General features: G+C 49.7%; 1 protein-coding gene and 1 long non-coding RNA gene across 9 annotated transcripts in view; one reads left to right on the top strand and one right to left on the bottom strand.

Annotated features, from left to right (window-relative positions):
• Positions 1 to 10,596, bottom strand: part of HNF1B (HNF1 homeobox B) — a 61,212-nt gene extending 50,616 nt beyond the window's left edge. For 3 of the 8 annotated variants that reach the window (XR_015148276.1, XM_086360354.1, XM_086360355.1), the window contains exons 1-3: positions 10,043 to 10,574; positions 5,254 to 5,453; positions 317 to 581 (exon numbers count right to left, since the gene is read on the bottom strand). Coding sequence is in view for 7 of the 8 variants with exons in the window: in XM_086360354.1 (XP_086216480.1) it covers positions 317 to 581; positions 5,254 to 5,453; positions 10,043 to 10,386 (809 nt within the window). In the remaining variant the exon portion in view is untranslated. Of the gene's footprint in view, positions 1 to 316; positions 582 to 5,253; positions 5,454 to 10,042 lie in introns of all 8 variants that reach the window. The other 5 variants (XM_086360358.1, XM_086360361.1, XM_086360357.1 and 2 more) reach the window with 4 other exon arrangements.
• Positions 10,597 to 10,717: 121 nt separating this feature from the next.
• On the top strand, positions 10,718 to 14,842 carry LOC147352601 (uncharacterized). Its single transcript, XR_015148277.1, has 3 exons — positions 10,718 to 10,954; positions 11,522 to 11,744; positions 14,620 to 14,842. It is a non-coding gene; the product is annotated as an uncharacterized LOC147352601 (long non-coding RNA).
• Positions 14,843 to 15,142: the final 300 nt, after the last annotated feature.

The following is a 15,142-nucleotide window of genomic DNA, read 5'->3' as shown; positions in this document are numbered from 1 at the left end:
TTAGCTGGATAAGTGGGCTTCCCTGGTGGCTCAGACGGTAAGGAATCCGCCTGCAATGTGGGAGACCTGGGTTCAATCCCTGGGTTGGGAAGATCCCCTAGAGGAGTGCATGCCAACCCACTCCAGTATTCTTGCCTGGAGATTCCCCATGAATAGAGGAGCTTGGCGGGCTATGGTCCACGGGGTGGCAAAGAGTCGGACACGATTGAGCGACTCAGCACAGCACCACTAGCGTCTCAACCTTCCAGGACTGAGGGGTGGAGCTCAGGCCCCTGTGCTCGCCCGCCTGCTCTGGGGGAGCTTCCGGTGGCGTTACCTGTTACACTCCTCCACTAAGGCCTCCCTCTCTTCCTTGCTGGGGTTCTTTTGCCGGTCGTAGGCCTGGTACAAGATTTGCTGGGACGCGGGCCCCCATTTGAACCGGTTGCGACGCATCTTCTTGTTGGTGGGCTCAGAGCAGGCGTCATCGGACTGCCCAGGCCCCTGGCTCTGTTGACTGAACTCTGGAAAGAGAAACAGCAGCTGATCCTGACTGCTTTTGTCTGTCAAATTTCCAGAACTCTGGACTGTCTGGTTGAATTCTGAAAAGAGAAAGGAGTAGATTTGATAGGGTCTGTAGCCTTCACTCAGCAGGTAGACAGACAGACAGACAGACAGATCAATGGACAAAAATACCTTTATGTCTCTCCCCTGAGCTTTGGGGGTCTGCTGTTAACTATAGGTGGGAATACAGGGGTGGGGGCAGGCTCACCCCAGGCCCCTCACTGCTCATTTCTGTTGGCTCCACCAAAACCAACCCCTTTCCTTTCTTTGGAGGAGCTCAAACGTGGCTGACCATTGTTCTCAGGACAATTTATTATTACTATTATTTCATTGGCTCACTGGCTCTCAGACATGAAGCAACACTCTGAATCCTGAAGTCTTGTGTTTTGATGTCAAGGAGATGAGTTCCACCAAGTCTCAGGTCTAGAGGGAAAAATGCTAAAAGGTACAGCTTGCACTTAGACAAAATGTTCAGAGGCTGAAAATAGCTCTCTCTACTCATAGATCCTAGGGATCCACATTATGTTATGCTCTTTGAAAAACCGCAAACCCCAAACCTTTTGACTACTGCTTTGAAATAAATATAACTGGACCTTTGTATTGGAAAAAGAAGCAGCAGCTCTTTAGAGCTCAATCATCTCAAAGGCAATGATGTGTGTGTGTGTTCAGGGGTCCATTTATGAGGAGAACAGCCCAAGAGGGAAAGGTCTTACACACCTGCCCACACATTTGAAAGATGGGAAGTGCAAGAGATGGCAAACTCAGGACTTTCTTAAGAATGGTGTTTTAAGAATTGGAGACAAGTAAATATAGATGGTATGGAGCCCCCTGACAGTCCAATTCCCAGGACCCAGGCATATCATGACCCTCAATATATTTTGATTGAATGAATGAAAGATGACAAATCACCCAGTGGTGATCCCCTAGCCTCTGTGGCTGCAATGAGATTTGATATTTACTCATGAAAGAGGCAGCCTCCTTGTTCTCTTCCTTACATCTGCATGAAGCAGAGTTCATCATGGTATTAACTCCATTTTACAGATGACCAAGCAGAGAGGCCAAGCACCCTGCTGAGCAAGAACCCAAAACAGATTCATTTCCTAACTCCTGGTCCCCGTGTTCTGGACCTTGATGTTTTTCTTTCTTGGTTCCTGGAGTCCTTTCTGCACGTCTCAGAAAACTCTCAAGGTCCAAAGTCAGGCCACAGCTTGAATCCTCTGCATAACACCCTAGCGTGCGGCCTTCCACCTACCTACCTCCAGCAATAGGGAACTTGCTAAGATCTAAAGATCCGTTTCCATTTTGGCCCATCAAGTAGTGGTGGGTCCCTAACAAGCCTAGACCCCGGATACAAGTAGTGCTGGCCTTTGTTTAATTAGTTGTTGATCAGCCGAGTTAACGAGCTGTGTCCTTGGTAGACAGACAGAACATGTCACTGGAACCCTTGATTGGGGCCCCATCCACTTTGGAAGACTCTCAGGCCACTTTGGGCTCTGTTTTCACTGGTTCCCAATAATTCCTTTAGATACCTAAGAGTGTCTCTGCCACATCTACTAGCAGGAAGTCACTGACTCCATGGGATAATGAGGGTCCCAGCCAAGTTCTGCAATTCCTGGTCCCTTGGCTTCTCTGCCTGTGGAATGGGCCTGGTGAGGACTTAAGGGCCCTAAAGAGTCTTTTAGAACATATGCCTCTGGTCAGGATGATGGTGACGACAATGATGGTCATCCAAATTCCCAGGGAAGTTCTACTTTTCAAAGTGCTTTTACAATTCCTGTATTATTTGGTCTTCACAGCAGCCATCTAAGTGCAGGGAGTTTGGGACAATCAGAGCGGGGAGAAGGAAGTCCCCTGCTCAGTGGATGTATGTCTCAGTGTCTCCTCTCCTCCCTGTGGTCCTGTGGAGTTGTCGTGAATAACAGCCAAAGCCACTACAGATAATCGCAAGGACCCAGGATCAATACAAGGTTCCTCATTTGATGTGAAGAGATAACCTGTCATCACAGTGAACGTGTAATGAACCATTTCTACAGTGAGGTTATTATACAAAGTCCTCCAAATGTATCCCTTCAACTAACTCTCACACCTCTCTTAGAAGAATTGTTATCTCCATGAAGAAATTTGCGGTTCAGACCCATTAGAGGCATGGGCAGGAGCCAGGATGTGAACCTAGCCTGTAGACACTGAACTCACAACCCTTGATGGTGATGCCCCATATACATCACCTCTCACTAAAAACAAACCCAAAGCACACACCCAGAAAACCTTCCAACTGGCCTTGGATGCAGGTCACAGAACCTACTCCTGAAGTTCTGCCTGTGGTGGGTGTGAGATGCACTCACAGCTGCCCACAGGGTAGGGGCCGCCTCTGGCTGTTGGCTGCCCTTTTTGAAGAACCAGACTCCCACACATTCTCCACCCACCACCAACTCTCCCCTACTTCTTTCCAGATTAATGGCAGGAGGGCAGGGGGGTGGTGCACAGAAAATGTTTGTTGCCCATAAAAATTAACTTGGAGAAGATGGCATCAGTAACTTCTTCATAGGCTCAAGAGCCAGTCTGGACAAGGAGATTCTATCTGTGAAGATAGGCTCATGAATATTACCACTTATTACTTTTAGCTTCTTATGAAAATTTGTTATCATGTGTGTTTTTTATTCTCCCGATTTTCTCTTACTACTTGTCACTTGTCCACTTGTGTCCTTCTTTTATTCACCTCTCTTCCTATTTTTTATCCGGTGCTAGTATATCTTGTATTTAACCTTCAAGAATTGGTTCAAATGACACCTCCTCCAGGAAGCCCTCCAAGATGTCTCTAGGCAATTTAGCAATTCCTCTGGCTGTCCCTTGCGTACACTTTTATAACAGCTTTTAGAAAGCTGTCATTATTTATTCAAACATCTCATCTTCCTCACTAGGTTGTAAGTCCCTGGAGAAAAGAACCTGTGTATCTCACAGGCCAGCAAGTGCTTGGCACCTCATGCTGCTGCTGCTGCTAAGTCGCTTCAGTTGTGTCTGACTCTGTGGTGCCCATATAATATTTACAGAATGAAGGGATGCTTCTTAAGCTTTCTGTCTCATGGGACTTTAAAACAATAATAACAATAATTGAAAAATCCTTTGCAGAGATGGTCATACATTTTTGCAAAATGTCATTCTCAAGCATCTTGAGAACCTTTCTGGGACTTCTATCTTTTAGAAGTTTTTGGTTGATCTTTCCTGCCTCCATCTTTCTGAGGGAAATCCCACAGAACACAGAGAGGCAACTCAAATGGGAGATGATGCCTGAGGCTTGGATTGGAGTGAAAGCGCATCCCACGGGTTCTCTGGCCTTTGGGAGACTATGGCTCCTGAAGATTTTTCTTGGGCTTTACAGGAATTACAGAGAGTTGCTTCATGTCAGACACACAAATTCTTAAAGACATAGTCACCATGGATGGTGGATCATCACAGAGTTTAAAAGGGGTCTCTTCCTCTCACTGTGCTTCTTATAACCTACTTATCTAACCACCAGGGAAGCTCCAACTTATCTAATGCTCCCAGCAAAAGAGCAAATCACTGCAATATAAGGTGAACCCCTAACCCTTTCCTTGCATTTTGAAGGCCTTTCCAGCCCATGGACATTGAGACAATAAATACTGAAACCATCACTTCAGGGCAGTGTGTGACAGAAAACAAGAGTGATTTTTAAAAGTAGTCCTCTAGTAAGAGGGGAAAAACTCAGCCCAGAAAGTGGTGGAAACTCATATCTGAACAAAGACAGAGAAGCCCACAGCCCAGAGGAGAGTATGTGGGAAGAGCGAAAACTTACATAAAATTTTCCTAGAAAAAGGGCTGGATTGAAATAATCAAAATATAATGTAAAAGTACACTTTTCCTAAAATAAAAACACTAGGTCACTGATACTCTTATCATTCAAATGCAGTTCAAACTTCCCTAGCCTTCCAAACAAAAATCTCTCAGGGTTATTGCGTGGAAGAAACCTTGGGACAGAAAGGAAATTTGGGAAAGACAATGGGAAGGATATGAATTCGTCACTCAGAGTTGCAGATGCAGATGCTTTTACTGAGTCCTGCCTTAGCCAGAAGCAGATTCTTCCTCTGACAGGCTCACCAGCTGGGGTCTCAAAGCTCTACCAACTTTGGTAAATGTGAGTAAGCATCTTAAGTTGCTTCAGAACTCAGTTGTACCCGTCCCCCACCCCATCCTCCCAAACAACAGGGTCAAGTTCCTAACATATCTATAGGTACGAATGCCTTCTGTTTTTTATACTCTTCAAGAGAGAAGGAAAATAATAATAACAGTGATCAATATTATTGATTGCTACTAAATGTCTTCCTTGGAAAGTCTGATCCATGGTCATGGATCAAGGCGAGAAGATGCTTGGCTTACTTTGGGTTCAATATTCTGCTGTTACCTACTTGGTTTCAAAGAGAAAGATGTTGCAAGCAGGGACCAAAACATTCAAGGTGTGCTACACACACCGATGGGCTTGTCAAATCGACTGGCTAGGGACTAGGGCATCTCGGGAGAAGAAAATGACATAAGCCAACTCATTGCAGGGCATCAAATCCACCTGACAGCTTCCTTATAGTTGCCAAGTGCCACGCAGACCTTGTTGATGAGAAGGAAACTGAGGCATCGCACAGGGGTCAGAGTTAGGGCAAAGGTCAGTCTTGGCTGAGGCAGAGGCCGGTTGAAAGCACTTACGTCGGAGGATCTCCCGCTGCTTTCGGACGTACCAGGTGTACAGGGCGGCGCGCTTCTGGGTCTTCATGGGGGTGCCTTTGTTGAGATGTTGGGAGAGGTGTGATTGGTTCAGGCCGGTGACATCCACTACTTCCCTTTGAGGGATGTTGTGCTGTTGCATGTAGCCTTTGATCATTTTGGCAGCCCTCCACGGGTCCTCGCTAGACAGATTAAGCAGAGGGTTAGGATGCTGGTGGAAGAGGTCGGGGACAAATATCCTCTTTCTAGAGGTTTTCCTTAAACTCTGTGCAAAACTCTGACCTTCCCCTATTTCTCCTCCTGCCCAAGTAACATCCTGGGGAGAGAGGCGAGGCCGAAATAGAGCCTGGACAAAAGAGGGGATGAAAGCTCCTATATAGTGTACTCCATCCCTTTCAACTGAGATCGGGAGAATAAAGAGGAAGATGATTTCCTTGCTTCAGTAATAGGAAAGCAAGCCCAGCACTCTCTCTCTCTGGAAGCAGAAAGAAAAGTTCCTGGGTGTTTCTTTTTGTTTTTGTTTTACGTTTTTGTTTGTTTGTTTGTTTTGCTTTCCTGCACTTTCCTGGAATGTGAGAGATTTTAAAGGAAGAGCAGAGGTGTCATTCGCTTGTGACTAGGCTGGTTGATCCCCATGATAGGAGGTAGCATCTCTAGATTCACCTGGACTTCTTCCACATCACCTCCCTTTGGGATGGGCGTCTCCACTTGTTGCGTAAAAAATGGCAGTAAAACATAAGTGACCACCTCCGGAGAAGCAAGGAGGACGTCTTAGCCAAATGTTAAACAGTTTTCAGAGTTTCAGAAAACTTTTAAGAAATGATGTTCCTCTCCTGGGGGGCTGAGGAATCACTGCACTGACGTGAGGCAAATAAAATTAAAACAAAAAATTCTTCACAGCCCTGCCTCCCAAATAAGACCACACAGACAGACGGATAATTTCAATTTCTGAATAAGATGTGAATGATTCCAAATGCCACTCTCTTTCTATATTCTTACATGTCTCCTTGGATAGGGTAAGAGTGTCGGGAAGTTAATCTTTCTCATAAATTTCAAGCTTGGGGTAAGAACTTAAACTTTTCATTTAAGTTCATTTCATTCATAAACACAGGTAATGGAAAAAAACTTCTTTAGAACACTGTATTAGTGCCTCTTAATTTATTCCAAACGTTTTCAACGTTGCCAATATCTTTTCTTGCTTATTGAAAAGTGAGCAATCTAATTGAAAACAAAAATTAAGAGAAGAGTGCACAATATAGAACAAAGATATTCATGAAACAATAGATCCATATATATTATTTGTTTAAGGCAGCTACATCATTAACTTAAAAAACCCCAGCATCCCCTTACAGTTGATGTATATAATAGCCTGATAAAACATGAAAAAAATGAAGGGAATAATTAGGTTCAGAGGTAACAATAAGCAAAATTTCAGAGGGCAAAACAGAGGGCAAAAAACCAGATATAGGTGAAGATGAAATAAGTGATTTATTTCTAGATGATGTCTATGTCAACATGACAATCACCTTTGTGTCATGAATTTTTTTAACCTAGTAATTAAACAGATTTTTGTAAGCATTTGAAAAATTGGGATTATTTTAGCAAGTCTTTGATATTAAATTTATGAGAACACAAGTTTTGATAGAGATGTTTTTGATAAATGAAAACTCAAAATTACATATAGCTTAATATCTCAAGTATTTATAAAGGTACTTCCAAGTAATACAACAATATTTAAGTAAAAACAGGAACAAAAAATGAGGAACTGCGTCCATTTCAAATATGGATAATTCACCTTGAGTAAGAGGAAAGTAATGTAACATTTTGAACATGCCCGTGTAAACATTAGCACTCATTTTAGAAGTTTATTTCTGCTAAATACTTGCACAGTATTTTTAGAGTAAAAAAACACCTTCAACAGATATCAACAACAGCTTCCAAAGTTAGACAAAGTATTTGGGTTTTTAAAGGTAATGCTGCTTCGACAGATTCTTTAACATTTTTGGTTTTGTTTAAATTTTTTACTAGTATTTATTTTGTGTGTTTAAGAAACCTAACTGAAATAGTGTAATATTCCGAGAGCAAATAATTCCGTGGAAAAAGTGAATTAGCTTAACGACTGAAAAGGTTTAAAACAAAAAACAAAAGGCCAGGGAAACCATATAAATGATAGCAAATCTTTCAGCCCGCATTAAAGCCTGGGGATAAGATGGCGTAGTTACACCTTTATAGCTCTGACCACAGAATTCTCATGGATTCACCGGGAAGGGCCCCAAGAGTCGGTTACGTTTTGAAATTTAAAAATACAGCCAGTGATCTGGGGTTCGCAAGCCGGGTAAACACACAGATCGGGAGAAGGGCGCCCGGCATTGTCCTCAGGGCGCAGGTGTCAAGCGCCCGACCTCGGCGCCCGCCTCGTCGGCCCAGCACGCTCCTTTCCAAACAATGCCACGAACCGAGAGGCCCTGGACCCCGGCTCCGATCGCCGCGATTTCTTCGTTAAGAAGCCTCCCCCGGGGCTTCTTGGGGAGCAACCAACTTTCCAACTTTTCACCGCGCGCGCCAGCCTAGAGCCGGGGCCGGAACCGGCAGCGCGCAGCCCCGACCCGCTTTCCCCGTCTCTCTCTTTTTGGAGATGGAAAGAGCGGCCAGCCGCTCCCCAGAGTGACTTGTCCTGTTCTTTTCTTTCCGCCTTAGCGGAGCAGTGTGGACCAAAAGGGGAGTGCGCGCCTCTGGCGTGTAGCAGCCAACTGCGCAGTGACCTGGGGACCGCTAGCGATTTCTTGAAAAATTACTTTAATCAAGTCTGACCACTCCTGAAGGTGGGGGAGGGAAGTTAGCAGCCGCTGGGGAAAGGAGGAGAAACCTTAGGGCCCGGCCTGTGTGTTCCCCACCCCCGCCCCCCGTGGGGGTCTTGGGCCCTCTAGCCTGGCTCTCCGCCCCCTGGAGCCCGGAGCTCTGCGCAGCGAAGAGCGCTGAGGTCCGGAGCCCAGGGCCGGGCCTGGCTCTGTGCCCTCCCGGCCTGCGGTGTCGGCGACCTCCGGGGCAGCCCGGGTCAGGCGCGGGGCGCGGGGCGGCGCGGGAGCTCTCCTGGGAGGGCCGGGCAGCCCGGTGCGTGTGTGCTGGGAGCTGCGAACAGCCTCGCGAGTCCGCTTTCTCCTTTCCTTCCCTCTCGAAGCCGCGTTTACAACTTCACCAATGAATAACCCGCCTCTCCGTTCAACCTAATCACGACTTTTTGTGTATCTTTCTGTTGATGATTTATAGAAATAAATTAATAACACCCTAACTCCACGTGCTTCAGTTTATATTACATCTTTGCCACGTCTAACCCGGCGCGGGGCTGGGTTCCGAGGGACGCCCCAGGTTCTTCTTCCAAAACCCCGCTGGAAGGCGGGTGCCTGCAGCCAGGCGGATGGGCCTAGGCCCCGCGGGCCCCGGTGCCCGGCGGCCGGACATCGGCGGTTCCTCCCGGCCCGGGGTCAATCTCCGGCCCGCCCCGGCGCCCCAGCCGCTCTTCTGACCCCTCTCACCTTCCTGCACCCCTAGCCCGGGCGGGGGAGAAACCGCCGCCAAGGGGGCAACCCGCCAGGCAAGAAAGAACCTCAAACCCTACGAACTAACTGTAGCAACAGACTTTCGGGAAGTTAGAAAAAAAAAAAAAAATCTAGAAATTCCCCTGATTGTTTTGCTAGAGAGTAAGCCGCCGGGTCCCCAGGTAGCAAATTCAAATGCAAGGTCATAACGCATCCCAAACGGCCACTGCGGGCGGGTGACCCGGGTTGCCCCGGTCCTGGGCGCGACTCCGGTCCTGGCCTTGCCTGGGGACTGCGGCGCTGAGGGTCTGAGGCCAAACGAGGGTCTCGGTCCCAGAGTAGCCTGGCTGGGAGCGACATGCGGTCTAAGGGAACCGCTCGGCTCCTTGGATAATTAGTAACAAGCTGTCAAAGCCCTAGGCCGCTCAGAAAGGCTTAGCAAACCACCCGGGGCCGGGAGACAGACGGCCGGGCAACCGGCCTGCCTGGATTCCTCGGGGACGCCGGGGTGTCAGCGGCGAGATCCGGGAACGCCCTCCTTTCTCCCACCAAATCCACCGCAAACCCAAGGCTTGAACGCACTGATCCCTCGCTTGCTAGAGACGCGGTTTCATTGCCCCTTGCGAGTCCACTCCAACCCGACAACGTGCAAGCATTTCCTTTCGCAGATCTAAACGGGCTTTGGGGATTCCAGATAACCTCGGGGACTTGCGCGGGCGCTGCAGACGAGAGCGCCCATCGGAGAAGGCACCCCCCAGATCCCTGCCCCGGAGCCCCCGGTCCCTCTGTGGAGAGCCGCAGGACGCGGCTCCACAGGCCGGTTCCGCAGATGCGGCTCCCCGGGAGAACTGCTTGTGGCCTGGGGTTGCTGCGGGCCTGGAGCCTCCGCACCGGCGAATTGCCGAGGTTTCACTGCGCCCATTCGCACCTTCGGCCGCGTGGGCAACGGCTCTGCAAGCTCGGTTCTCCCAGGCCGAACCCCAACACAGCCGGGAGGGCCCCGCCGGTCCCGGGCGCTGGGCTGGGCAGGAATTCACGAAGTTTCGGGGCTCGGGCCGTCCGATTGAGGGGCTGGGAGGGGTCCAGGTGTTGGAAGAGAAGCGGAGCGCCCCCCCGGGGACTTCTCTGGTGGAAACCAGGCTTGGCAACAGCAGTCGGGGGCCGTGTGGCTCAGCCACGGGGCCCAGGGCTCCGGGTGTTCAGGCGCACCCCTCCGCACCTCGGCCCGCGCCTACCTGAGCATCCGGTCCACCTCCGCCCGCTGCTCCGCCGCCTCTTCGGTGTTGAGCGCTTGCAGCTCCTTGAGGATGGGAGGGGTGTCATAGTCGTCCCCGTCTTCGGAGCCCTCGTCTCCGGACAGGCGGCCCTTGGCGTGGCCGTTCGTCAGAGTGTGGAAGACCGGCTTGGTGTCCGGCTCGGCCCCGCTCCCAGGGGACAGGGGCAGCGTCTCCAGCTTTACCCCGAAACTCGGGGACGGCAGCAACTCCTCCAAGGCCTGGATCAACACCTCCTTGGTGACCCCGGAGCTCAGCAGGGCGCTCAGGAGTTCTTGCTGGAGCGACGTGAGCTTGGACACCATTTTCCAAGGACAGAGAAAGAAGGGGGTGAGGGGGCGGGCGGGTGGGTGCGAGAGAGGAGGGTGGAGGGGAGTTTCACAAGCGAACCCCAAGTCCAGGAACCCCCCCCACCCTTCAGCCTCCAGACACCTGTTACTCCCAGGGGTCCCGGAGTCTCCTCCGAGAGGAGTCAGAAAACTTCTAACTTGCCATGATCGCCACCATTAGGCCATATAAGATATGCAAATTAGCGGGGAGGGCCCGGCTTTCGGCAAGATGCAAATGGTCGGCGGCGTGGGGTGGGGGTGGGGGGCGCGGGGGGAGGGGAACCGAGAGAGTGAGAGTGTGAGAGGCAGACCCGAGAGCCCGAGACCCGAGCCGGGAGCCGGGATGCTAGGGTCCAGGGTATTCACGCCGGGGGTCTGAAGATATTCGTGTACCGCTTCCGTCTATCAGCCAAACTTCAGCTGACCTTTGGACTCGTTAAACGAGTAGCTTGCAGCCTGATGTGCAAGGCGCCGGGACTTTTCCACCCGCTGTGGGTCCGGCTTTAAGTCCGGAGAGAAGGAGAAACTGCGCTCGGGGGCTCAGGTGAGGGCTGGAGGAAGCTGGGGTGCTCTTGGGAGAAGCAGACGGAGGAGGGGTACTCTCGCACGCGTCCCGACCAACCTGCAAGCGGTGGGCCAGGAGAGCCGGGCCGGCGGAGGAAGAAACTGACCGCAGGGGAGTGGACGCGGAGACCTGGGGAAAGAGGGGCGTGTTGGGCGGGAGTGAGTGTGGAATGCAGGGTGGGTGGCGGGCACTGAGTTCTACCTGGGTTACCGCTCTGCCGACCCCAGGCCTTCGGGCGCCGGGGCTGGCGGCTTGGATTTACAGAACTGTCGGTCCCAGAGCGTAGGCCAGCGGGAAGGAGGCCGGGAGAACCCTTGGGAAGAGGAGGCGCCGACTAACTGGGTGCAGCGGGGCCGCACCGGCACCCAGCCCGGCCAAGCCGCGGGGAGCTGGGCGTCCGGGCCCCCGGGCTTCAAAACCCAGAATATCAAAGCGCGCGTTCGGGGCAAAACTGGGATTGAGGGGCCTCCTTTCTGCCAGTGAAAGTTGGCTGGGCAGGTGAAGCCGCACGTCTTCTGGGCGCACTGATTTCTGGTTTATTCGCAGCTCCAGGACACAGCGGTTCCCAGGGCCAGAGACTGATCTCTGTGGACGCGAGGTCAAGGCGGCGGTGGCTGGCGACTCCCACGCCAAGTTGGGAAGGGGCCGACCAAGCCAGCGAGGGACAGAAGTGATTGTTCACGCCGGCCCGGCCCAGGAAGGAAGGCGGGAACCTCTCAGCGCTATCGGAGTTCACGGAGGCGCTCAGAGGCGAGGAAGAAGGCAGGAGGTGCGCCCCGACTCCAGGCTGCCCTGGACCTGCAGAAGATCCAGGGTAGCGGGGGCTTTTTAGGACCCATGGCTCACAGTCCCGTAGTTCCTGGGGCAGAGGACACCTCCTTCCCCTCTCTAAGCCTCAGGTTCATCACCTAAGAAATACTGAAACCTAAAGCCCAGAGGATGCGGCATTGTGTACACTGAGTGAGCCCACCTGTGAAACCCTGTATTCCAGGAACAGTGTTCACACTTTTCTGAGAAGGCAGGCAGTCGGTTCCTAGTAGTAAAATCTAGCCCTAGGGAGGTTCAGGATTCTCAGAACCAGGCAAATTCAGCGCTGGGCGTGGGGGGGACTGGGAGCTTAGGGACAAACATTCAGAATGAGCAGGGCATTTGCAAAGGAGCTTCTAAGCAAAGTCTCCCCACTTTCCCACCTTTTAAAGACAGGAGGAAGAGGGGAATTTCAGCAGGAGTAGGAGTGGGAATGCGGAGGGTCATCAGATCTGTCTGCTTGGTTCAGGTACCAGGGCTGAAGCCCAGATGTTGTTGATCCAAGTCAGGCTGCTAAGGAGCCTGTCGTTGTTATTTAGTCCCTAAGTCATGCCCTACTCTTTTGCGATCCCATGGACAGTGGCCCTGCCAGGCTTCTCTGTCCATGGGATTTCCCAGGCAAGAATACTGGAGTGGGTAGCCATTTCCTTCTCCAGGGGATTTTTTCCCGACTCAGGGATGGAACCCATGTCTGCTGCATTGGCAGGAGGATTCTTTACCACTGAGCCACCAGGGAAGCCCCGCTAAGGACCTAGGTTGACTTTTTAAATTACAGGGTTTGCTCTGTACTCCTGGACCACCCACGAGAAAGGGGTGGTTGTGTGCACGGAGCTCTGGGTGACCTTTACAGCATCTCAGTGTCTTTCCCCGAGAAAGGGGTAAGAAGTTCATAGAAACGAGGGCTCTTCATTTCACCTTATTGTCTTGGAGTTTGTTGTGACATATGGCACCTCCTTGCCCCTCACAGTTCAGCCCAATGGGAGAACATTTTTTGCCTCCCCAGCTTCCCTCAGCAGGGATAATGAAGTGTTCAGAGTAAATGTCCCTGGAGAACAATCGCTTTTTCTCTGTCCCTCACTTGCTATCATGATAGAAGCAGTCAAGTGTAATGAAGATCAGTTTCTGTGTTTAGCTGGGAAAACCCATTAAAAAACCAGCCATCACTTCCCTTTTAACAACAAAGCTTTGATTTGTAGTTCCGACTGCTGTGTGCCCAGTCTGACTCTCAAGCTTCCTTATCTCTCAAAATTCAGGTGTCAGCAAACCCATTCTTCCCCCCTACCCCAGCCAATGGAAACACACAGAACGTTGCCCAGAGCACAGGGAAATTTCCTATGCATGTCCAGGTAATCTGGCTAGTCAAAGTCAGCAGCTTCCTGTAACTCTCTTGCTCAGGTATCGGTATATACTACCTGATGCAATATGGGTGCTCACCAAGTAACTGCAGCTATAGATCTGTGGGCAGACCCATTATCTATCTCTTCATATGGAAATTTAGAAAGAAAAAGTGGAAGGATCCCAGCAGAGGGTCCTTAGGGATGTGGGTCACAAACACTCACCAAATGAATTATCTCAAAAAGCACTTTGGTTAGGCTTCCTCCGAACAGAGGAAGCCAGAACATAAGTGAAATACTCTTGTTTATGCTTCACAAAGGATAAAGTAATGACGGACTAAGACAGTAGCCCCATTTTAAAGAACTGGGAAAAGACGATGTAGGACGTTTTAAAGAGGTGGCTTGGAGCTCCTGTAATAAGTTAAAGAAGGGTTGAGATTGGGGCTCAGGATTTTTGAGTAGGGCTTTAGGATGAAAGAGAAAGGGCTCCAGTTTTACTGTGTTGGGAGATGGGAAGTTGAAAGAGGGCATTCTGCTGTGATTCCACAGCAGAGAATAGAGAACAGATGTTGGCATCAAACAGACCTAAATGTGGGTTCTGCAATCTACTTAACCAGCTGTGCAACTTGGATAAGCTTGCGTTGCATAAGCGTCTGAGCCTCAGTTTCCTTAGGTGGAAAATGATCCTAATACTCTACTGGGTTTTTGTGACGGTGAAAAAATAATGAGTTGGTAACTGCAGGTTCAAGTGTCTGACATGTTTAGAAAGAGACAACCCATCATGAAAACATGCAAAGAAGTAAGGCAGCTGGTCTTCTGGGGCTCTTTTATTCCCGGCTTTTGTTTTTCTTTTTTGAGTTACTGAATTTAAGGAGAACAGATTAGGTTCTTCTACTCAAACAATGAATCCACTCTTTCACATCCCAAGATTTTTCTATGGGGAAATGTAGTCCCTGATCCAAGATAATTTAAAATCCAGTTGGCTCACTAGTCTATGAAAGTTTTCTGGGCACCGTCTTGGAAGTTTCACAGAAGGGCACTTGTGGTTCCCATGGCCTCAGTCTCCCCCGTAACTTCACAGCCCAGGTGACCCTGCTTTCTGAGCTTGTGCACAGTCTTCTTCCTACTTTCCATGGTTCCCCTGATTTGCTTACAGCTGGGGGAACCCAGTCCTCTCTGTTCTCTGATGCTCCCCTCTCCACATTGATTCGGGAGAGTCTCTAGAAAGCCTCACAATGAAAGCATCTCTAGAGTTAAGCATGAATACCACCCTATCCTAGTCTGAAAGTGGTTGGAAGCCTTATTGTTAAGAGAGCAGCGTTGCAGCCTAGAGAGCATTCTAGACTGTGTCATTAGAGCCTGAGTTCCCATCTCTGGATACAAAACTCTTTTCCGGGTAACTCTTCACCTCCCCCAAAAGGCTTGGCTGGGCACCTTCTCTGATTCTGCTTTTGAAAGATGGCCATTTAAGTTCCCTGTTTTTTCCATGATTTGAAATTCCAGAATGACCACGTTGTCCATTTCCAGACTTTTGGGCAGATGATACATGAGCTCAGGCTGGAATTCTGAGTAGTACTAGAAATGGGACACCATGGAAAGTAAACTCCAAGAAGATGGAGACCGTCTCATGACTTACTCTTCAATGTCCGGAGAGGTGTCTGATCCATAAAACATGCTCAATAAAACCTTGTTGAATAAATGAGCAAGTAATCATTCCTCCACAATACCACTAAGAGTGATTTTTGTGTCCTTATTTATACTTGATTTTTCTAGTTGTCAGCAAGGAAGTAGTAGTCTAAATACCTTTCCCAGACCCAAATGGGTATATCATGTGTGACTCCATTTATATAAAGTTAAAAAGCAGGAAAAACTAATCCATGGTGATAGAGGTTAAATTTGAGGCTACTTGGGACTTCTCTGGTGGTCCAGTGGTTAAATCTTCGCCTTCCAACACAGAGGGTGCAGATTTGATCCCTGGTTGGAGAGCTAAGATCCCACATGCCTCAGTGGTCAAAAAAACCTAAAC

This window comes from Bos grunniens, chromosome 19 (genome assembly GCF_055505025.1).
Source record: "Bos grunniens cultivar Pamir isolate PY7600 chromosome 19, Bosgru_T2T1.0, whole genome shotgun sequence".
In the NCBI taxonomy this organism is placed as follows: Eukaryota; Metazoa; Chordata; class Mammalia; order Artiodactyla; family Bovidae; genus Bos; species Bos grunniens.
This window is presented reverse-complemented; position numbering and strand designations above follow the sequence as displayed.